At 39.0% G+C, this 9,685-nt stretch overlaps 1 protein-coding gene across 1 annotated transcript in view; it reads left to right on the top strand.

Annotated features, from left to right (window-relative positions):
* The first annotated feature begins 2,281 nt into the window (after positions 1 to 2,281).
* Positions 2,282 to 9,685, top strand: part of LOC117514906 (filamin-C-like) — a 93,163-nt gene continuing 85,759 nt past the window's right edge. Inside the window, 1 exon segment of the mRNA XM_034175477.1 lies at positions 2,282 to 3,096. Coding sequence (XP_034031368.1) covers positions 2,721 to 3,096 — 376 coding nt within the window. The 5' untranslated portion in view covers positions 2,282 to 2,720.

Genomic DNA, 9,685 nt, shown 5'->3' with positions numbered 1-9,685 from the left:
TCCACCCTCCAGAAAGACCTAGTACCAAAGACACCCAGTCATCACCTTAGATCACTGCTTAGCATCCAGGTTGTACAACCACAGAGTAAGACAGAAAACACCACCACCCTAAAAACGTAGACTTTTGTTCTTCTGCAAAGACAATGGCATTGCCAAACATGTCTGTCCAGTGACCTCATGAATCAGCATGTCCTTCTAAGATGTCTCTTGATATCATATAGTCCAAATCCATTAGGTCAAACATTAACAAATGTTAAAAATTTTGTGGAACAAGCTGAAATTTTCAGGATAGGCCCATAAAAATGTGTAGAATCGCATCCTAAAAGCCCTTGAAAATCTCCCTTTAGGTTTTATTCAAAATCCAAGATGAATCCAACATGATCAACATTTGTTTTTTTTAACATATGTTTGCTTCTGGAAAGGTTTGAAACCTAATTTTAGTGTCTAAATATATGTTTTAGGGCATAGGAAATGCTTTCCTGTGATTATCTAGGGGTTTTAGTTGTGAACTCCCAACCCAGTCTTGTGGGGGGGGAGGGGGGGCACGAAAAAAAAAAGTGTAAGACTGGGTTAGAGCTCCTTAGATAATACTTTAACATATTATATGAGATAGATTGAGATGCTACAGACAGTGCTGTCAGTTCTCATGCTTATGTCACTTTATTTTCAATCATATTACAGACTGAATCATTTGCTGATAGATACTATTTAAAAATCATGTTTAAATATCATTCAGGTGCAGATCAATTTAAAATAATGATATAACTTGAATAATATTGTGAATTAATGAATTTAACACAAATCAATCATGTTTGTTTAATCTATCTATCTATCTATCTATCTATCTATCTATCTATCTATCTATCAGGGATGTATGGGGGGATGCATCCCTCCCTCACCAGCAAAAAAGAAAAAGTAAAAAAAAAGAAAGAAAGAAAGAAAGAAAATAACATGATAAAGTTTTTAAGTTTGACAGTCTAATGTTTGCCACAATGTCTTGCAGAACATATCTCACTGTGTTCAACAACACAAAATAATTGTTACACTGTATCATGTGTCCATAAATTAGAAGTCCAATAACCTTCTATGATCTATGTGTTCGAGGGGTTGACTCATTGTTAATGGTTGCAAAAAAATAGCAATATCACATTTACATTATTGTCTTGTGCAGAGAAATGAAAGCTATGGTTTACAATAAAAATAAGATTTTACTTTTCAAATTTGACTTTTTATGTCACAATGGAAAAAGTTGCTTACTACTAGCATAATTTGTTTTTAATCAGTGACACTATTATGCTGTTCCGTGACTGAGCAGATTGCTCACTTCAAAGTCAAATCTGAAAAGTAAAATCTTATTTTTATTGTAAACCATATCTTTCATTTCTCTGCACAAGACAATAATGTAAATGTGATATTGCTAGTTTTTGCAACCATTATCACAGTGAGATATGTTCTGCAAGACATTGTGGCAAACATTAGACTGTCAAACTTAAAAACTTTATTTTCTTTCTTTCTTTTTTTTTTACTTTTTCTATTTTGACTTTTTATGTCACGATGGAAAAAGTTGCTTACTACTAGCATAATTTGTTTTTAATCAGTGACACTATTATGCTGTTCCGTGAATGAGCAGATTGCTCACTTCAAAGAATCAGATCCCCCCCACCAGAATTTTCTGGATCGACCCCTGCTAGCTAGCTAGCTAGCTAGCTAGCTATCTATCTATCTATCTATCTATCTATCTATCTATCTATCTATCTATCTATCTATCTATCTATCTATCTATCTATCTATCTATCTATCTATCGCCGTCTTTACATTACAAAACAACGATCAAGACTCATTAAATTAAGATAGGTCAAAGTTGACATCTTAATAAGAAGTAAAGCTTCGCTGTGTTTGAACTTTGCTTGTCGACACGGAAAAATGAAAGTAAAGCCCAGGTAATGCAGCACTGCAGTGACTGTGTGAAATGTTTCTCCTCCAGCTCTCACTATCTATCTGCGCTTTTTGGATCATTATCATGCGTAAAACCATAAGTTACTGGGACACAGAGATTCCTAAACATCTCACTTTCTTTTCTTAGCTCAATTCTTCAGACACATGGACTCTGAGCGTGACACACATTTAAAACAATCAGTCACTCCCAACCCCCATCCACCCAAATAGGAGCGCCTAAAAATAAGCGCCATGCGCAACTGTTGCGCCGCACAGGGTCTGACCAATGCCTGTCCCATCCTCCGCGTAAACCGACCCGACTGCCGTGATTCTCACAGCAAATAGACTATGATTCTAGTGGCTGAGTGACGTGGACGGGTGCTTTATATATACTCGTGTCTGCCCTCCATATCCAACTTTTACGCACAGCTCCAACAGCGCTGCTCCAGCTCACCTGCCACAAAAAGCCACATTTTTCTCGGGGCCGTATTAGAAAGCAACAGCTGCATTTGTCGAGAGGGTGACAATTAAAAAAAAAAAAAAAAAAAAAGACGGACGACCAGCTGCCTTTGCACACTGTAAACCGGATCATTTAATCCATCACTGGCCTGACATAAGTGGTTTCTTCGCAAGTCCATCAGAAAAGTCTCCAGGCTGTCTTTTCAACTCTTCTCAGGCTGAACTTTCCCCCTGCGAGTGCGCGCTTCCCGTCAAGCTGCTAAAGTTTTTTTGCGCACAATTCAACACATACGTGTCACTGAGGTATAAAAGTGGATAAAACCGTAATGATGAGCACCAACTACGGCGACGACCAGCTGCCTCCCCAGTACTACCAGGCCACTGATTTCGGAGAAGAGGAGGACGACGATATGCCGGCCACGGAGAAGGACCTGGCTGAGGACGCGCCGTGGAAGAAGATCCAGCAGAACACCTTCACCAGGTGGTGCAACGAGCACCTCAAGTGCGTCAACAAAACCATCAACGACCTGCAGAAGGAATTTAGCGACGGCCTGAAGCTCATTTCGCTCCTGGAGGTCCTTAGCCAGAAGAAAATGTACAGAAAGCACCATGTCAGACCCAATTTTCGCCAGATGAAACTGGAAAATGTTTCTGTGGCGCTTGAGTTCCTGGACAGGGAGCACATCAAACTGGTCTCTATAGGTAAGTTGCCTTTAAAAAAAACACAAGACAGGAGACAGCAGCAAGGGTTTATTCCCAGTCAGTTTAACATGTGAGGTAGAGTTTTAGAGTTTTATCAGATCATGTATGTGGGTCCACTGAGGAATGTGTGGGTTTGCCCTTCAGCTTTACAATGTGTCACAGCTTGAGCTGAGCGATGTGGGGTATATATGGGTGAACTGACATGTCCACCTCCAATGGGACTCCAGCTGTTTGTTGGAAAATATATGTGGTCATGTTCACTGAGGACACTGGCTGGTGCAAAGGCCTTACTAAGCTTCAGCTTATTCCACTGGGCTGCATTTCTATATTGCTTTTTGTTCAATCTGATGCACGCAAAAAACTGACTCATTGCCACAACTCAAATAAAGCAAATCCATGCAAGATAATTTAATGTAATTTAGTAGGGACTACATATACAGCCCCTGGCAAAAATGATGGAATCACCGGCCTCGGAGGATGTTCATTCAGTTGTTTAATTTTGTAGAAAAAAAGCAGATCACAGACATGACACAAAACTAAAGTCATTTCAAATGGCAACTTTCTGGCTTTAAGAAACACTATAAGAAATCAAGAAAAAAAGATTGTGGCAGTCAGTAACGGTTACTTTTTTAGACCAAGCAGAGGAAAAAAATATGGAATCACTCAATTCTGAGGAAAAAATTATGGAATCACCCTGTAAATTTTCATCCCCCAAATTAACACCTGCATCAAATCAGATCTGCTCATTGACATTGACCCTATGCCATGACATTGACCCTATGTGTCTTTTTGCAAGGAATGTTTTTGCAGTTTTTGCTCTATGGCAAGATGCATTATCATCTTGAAAAATGATTTCATCATCCCCAAACATCCTTTCAATTGTCCAAAATATCAACATAAACTTGTGCATTTATTGATGATGTAATGACAGCCATCTCCCCAGTGCCTTTACCTGACATGCAGCCCCATATCATCAATGACTGTGGAAATTTACATGTTCTCTTCAGGCAGTCATCTTTATAAATCTCATTGGAAAGGCACCAAACAAAAGTTTTCAGCATCATCACCTTGCCCAATGCAGATTCAAGATTCATCACTGAATATGACTTTCATCCAGTCATCCACAGTCCACAATTGCTTTTCCTTAGCCCATTGTAACCTTGTTTTTTTCTGTTTAGGTGTTAATGATGCCTTTCGTTTAGCTTCTCTGTATGTAAATCCCATTTCCTTTAGGTGGTTTCTTACAGTTCGGTCACAGACGTTGACTCCAGTTTCCTCCCATTCGTTCCTCATTTGTTTTGTTGTACATTTTTCGATTTTTGAGACATATTGCTTTAAGTTTTCTGTCTTGACGCTTTGATGTCTTCCTTGGTCTACCAGTATGTTTGCCTTTAACAACCTTCCCATGTTGTTTGTATTTGGTCCAGAGTTTAGACACAGCTGACTGTGAACAACCAACATCTTTTGCAACATTGCGTGATGATTTACTCTCTTTTAAGAGTTTGATAATCCTCTCCTTTGTTTCAATTGACATCTCTCGTGTTGGAGCCATGATTCAAATCAGTCCACTTGGTGCAACAGCTCTCCAAGGTGTGATCACTCCTTTTTAGATGCAGACTAATGAGCAGATCTGATATGATGCAGGTATTAGTTTTGGGGATGAAAATTTACAGGGTGATTCCATAATTTTTTCCTCAGAATTGAGTGATTCCATATTTTTTCCCTCTGCTTGGTCTAAAAAAGTAACCGTTACTGACTGTCACAATCTTTTTTTCTTGATTTCTTATAGTGTTTCTTAAAGCCAGAAAGTTGCCATTTGAAATGACTTTAGTTTTGTGTCATGTCTGTGATCTGCTTTTTTTCTACAAAATTAAACAACTGAATGAACATCCTCCGAGGCCGGTGATTCCATAATTTTTGCCAGGGGTTGTATTTATTAGATGGAAACCCTGCCCATAACTGAATTGAGTTCATCCAATGAGTAATATGTTTTAGTGAGACACTCAAAAAACTGACTCATTGTCTTGGATTAAATCTAATAAATATATGTTGCCCCAAATCAAATAAAACACATCAATGCTAGATAATTTAATTTAGTAGGGACTACATATATTTATTAGATGGAAATCCTGCCTGTAATTGAATTGAGTTCATCCAAAAAGCCATTTTTTGAGTGACCGATGTTCTAGTCACAAGAAATAAGTCTTATATACGATCTGAGGCGGTTGGTGCCAATACTTATTTCCGGATTCCGTAGTATGAAGTGGATGAGAGTCAATGACTCCCCATGGACAGGATACAAGTAGAAAACAGGTTACTCCCCAGCCGAGGCCGGTACCCATTTAAAGCTGGGTGAACTGTAGATTAAGACAGGTAGCATGAGCAGGATTCAACTCCAGGTCTAGATTTGGGCAGGTCAGCTCCTTATCCACTGAGCTATACTCTACCTCTAGTTGATAGAACTGGTAGCAAAACAGTGGCGGTGCCAAGGGGGGCTTGGGGGGGTTAAGCCCCCCCAATAATGAGCCCAGCCCCCCTTAGCTCCCCCAATAATTCTGCCAATAATGTGAATAGCGACTGACATATTTGTGGATCTCAACTGCAGTTTTGTGCTGAGAATGTCTCAATATTGCGTAATTGAGCAAAGTGATGAATGTGTGTGTTCGGTGATCCACCAATGCTGAATCACCCTTCACAAACAGAATTTTCAGTTTTGCAAATAAACATTTATTTGTAAAAACCCACACACACAAGCTACAAATCAGAAATGTGTGTTTGTGGATCACAAAGCATGTGATTCTAAGTGACGTGTGTGTGCATTGATACCACATTTTAGAGGCGCACGAGTGACTACAACATATACCTTGGTATTTATAAAGCAATTTACTATATATTGTTCATTTCTACAACATTTTGTGGAGCCCCTCCAACTTTTACCCCAGCACCCCTCAGCCCCCCCAACACAAATTTCCTGGCGCCGCCACTGTAGCAAAAATTAACAGTATCACATTTACATTATCGTTTTGTGCTGAGTATTGAAAGATATGGTTTACAATAAAACAAATATTTTACTTTGCAAATTTGACTTTTTATGTCACAAAGGAAAAAGTTGTTTACTACGAGCATATTCTGTTTTTAAACAGGGACACTATTATGCTGAGGCTTGTGACGACCCTAGTCACAAGCCTGCCTCTCTGACCTCTCTAACCTCCAGTCCAATTTACTCAAATGGGGTAATGAGAACAGTATCATTTACGCAGGTGGACAACTACTGGCACACATCCATACACTCGTCTCAGCCAGCTCAGAGGTTAAGCATCGCATGTGGGTTCATGAGGGCACACAGAGTGTCCTATGATATGAAGACTAACTGATGTGACAGATGTCCATTTGTCACACCCTTGAAGGAAATGCCACTTAAATACACAGAGGACAAAGAAGTTCAGTGCTTTTACCAATATATATTGTAAATACTAATCCGACGTCATCCTTCCAAATCAACAAATCATACAGCAGACAGGTTATTAAGATTTTGACGGCGCATGTCTCTGTTTTGATGACTAATCATCCAGCCACACGTTTGAGAGAAATTCCGGACACAGTTGCAGCTTTGGATGGAGCCTGTGAAGGTCACTTTGCATCCACTTGGATATGCATTGAGTGTTTGTGCCTTGACGCTGAAGCAGTGTCCGTGGCAACCTGAATGGAACCTAATGAACCGCTCACGGTCATCGTCATTGATTCCACCTGGACCAGAGCAGTGTGTGAGCGTCCACACATTAACATGTCAGTGTGTGTAGATTCGGAATGGCATTTTACCCCTTTTTCATGGTCGATAGGATACTGATAATTGAACTTTTGGTATCTGCAGATACCAATACCAATCTAATGCTTTTTTCATGTCTTCACATGTAATTTGCTAACCTAGCCTTCAAACAAAACATCAACTCAAACAGCGAAACACATATTGTGCTCCACTAAAGACAAAAAACAAAACAATACATCACAGACAACATGATTTAGCTGTGCAACAGAAGACTCAGATTTGAATAGTCTTTTATAAAATTTCTGATATCGGATCATTTTTCCAATATTGGACCAATGCCGATCCAAAAAAATTGTATTGATGTACTCCTACTGTAGCTCAAACAGCTTTGACATATAAAAGAAGTCCAGGTGATTTACTTTGACCACAAATAGAAAGCAGTGCTTTGCAAAAATGTTGGAAAAATGACAGTATGACATAAATAACTTTAAAATGACATAATGTTCTATTTTTTTTTTAAATATTACATTTGTTGCAGAACTTTGTAAACCAAAAAGTTTTATTTATTTATAAATGTTCATCCAAAAACACATCATTCACAATGATTTGCCGCTATTCAGAGAATATCACAGGAACAATGTAATTTTGTGACAGCTTGACATTTTATTTATATTTTTGAAATATTCTGTCTCCTGATGGATAGAGGGAGCGACACATGACCTTTAACCTACTCTGTCAGACAGCTGAGGTAACAAGGTCAGGAGTGCTTGGTCACGTTGCTGCACAGAACATTCTTGGTTACCATATAACAAAAGGCCTATTTGAATTTTTACCTGAGACCATCGGGTACTGTGAAGGATTTGCGCCTGTCCGTCCGCCTGTCCGTCTGTCTGTGCTCACCATAAGTCCAGTCCTATTACTGCCAGAGGCTTCACATTTACAGGGAGCATTCTTTGGACACAGACCTTGGACAAATTCAAAGATGGCTAACCTTGACCTATTTTAAGAGGTTAAAATGTCACATTCTGTTTCAATCTGTTCGGTTTTGTTTTTGAGTGGCGGCTGTGACAGCCAATCAAAGTAGAGCTGCACCGTGATGTCAATGGCTGGTCTCTCCAAAATCTCTTCATTTTGTGTGTTTATACACAGGTTTCTCATACAGTATGTAAAAGCTAGCGAGGAATAAACACATCTAAAACTGAAAACACTATTTTTGGAACCTAGTAACACCTCTGAACTTATTTACAAGACATTTCATGGAAGTTAGCATGGTGACATCACAGGCTGGTAGCTAGCTGCATTTTGTTTGTGTGTAAATGTATTCTCTTTTCATACATTATTTAAAAGCTAGTGAAAAATAAACACTTCTAAAACTGAAAATGCTGTTTTTGTAACCGGATAACACCTCTGGAATCATTTACAAGACATTTTGCAGATATTATTGTGCACACTAAATTCAGCTAACTCAAAGCTAACTTCCTATTGAGTTAAGCTTGTCTTATTAATACCTGGAAATGCACAGAGGGTAATCTACAAATATTCCTTGATTTGCACAACTTCCCTTCTAAAAAACACAATGCTTATATGGCTGAGGGTATTTTAGCATTGTTATTTTTGAATTCTTAATTTAAAGTTTCTTCAAAATAGTTTCCAATTGACATTCATAGAACTTGTAGGAAAAAATTAAGGGAACTTTCCTTTTCGTCTCCTCCTCTCCGCGCTCTGCTCCAGTGGCCCAGCACAGCCTTCTTAATATGACATCTCCGTCTCATTACATTCTCCCAAGGACACAACAAATCACCATAAGCTTAGCTGCACATGTGTCACAGCACATATCCAAAGAACGTTTGATAGATGACACAGTTGCCCCCTTAAAAGCCGGACACCGCGGCCTGAGTCCCGCACTGTGACACCTGCTTGATTCAGTCAAACTGTGGCACATCAGGAATCTGTGACAGACACTGCTGTCCTCTCCCATCGTTTCAGCGTCTGCAGTCATGACAAATAACTGTCATCAAACTGTTTTCTCCACTCAAGTCTTGCCGAATTAACTGAAGCGCATCATGCAAGATTAACAGATGAAATATTTTCACTCCTTAGAAGCTATTAAGATGAAAAAGTTGATTTTTCTAAATGATCTTGGGTTCAAAATGGCTCATACGAGAAACATGTTTTCCGCTGAGAGTTTGAGGGGAAAAAAGCTGCATGCTTACTGTCAATGAATCTAATCTCCACCTTGATTTATCACATTCTGGTGATATAGGTTTTCAGAGCACTCTGGAGTAATTGAATTCCGAGTGGTATTTATGCAGCGAGTCATCCACTTCCACATATCCTCAGCTGTCACTGTCTTCAGAGTCGCATTGTGACTGGATGACAGATTGTCAGGGGTCCTCAGCCAGACAGCTGTCTGGGAGGAAGGGGCTCGAGGGATGCAGAGAAGAGCATTTTATTTTATTTTTTTGTCTTCTCAGCAGTCAATCATCATTGTTTCTTTGGCTCAGAATAGCCTGGTCAGCTCTGCAAGACAGCAACAAAGTACTATTTTGTTGTAATGCACTTCTGCATAGATTTCAGATTTAGCTTTGAAGAGATAATTGTGTGCATGAATTTTCCACATTATTATTTTTTTTCCATAATGGTGAACAGGAAATACATGGGTATCAGTGAGGTGCCTGTAAATGAACTCAAAGTGAGTTTTCTCTGAAGATTGCAAATGATCTGTGCAGTTAATAACGGCATGTCTGTGTATATATCATGTATACGAGGTCTATTAGATAATAAACCAACCTTTTTTTTTTTTTTAACTATATGGATTTGAAT

Source organism: Thalassophryne amazonica, chromosome 8 (genome assembly GCF_902500255.1).
Source record: "Thalassophryne amazonica chromosome 8, fThaAma1.1, whole genome shotgun sequence".
NCBI classification, from domain to species: Eukaryota; Metazoa; Chordata; class Actinopteri; order Batrachoidiformes; family Batrachoididae; genus Thalassophryne; species Thalassophryne amazonica.
This window is presented reverse-complemented; position numbering and strand designations above follow the sequence as displayed.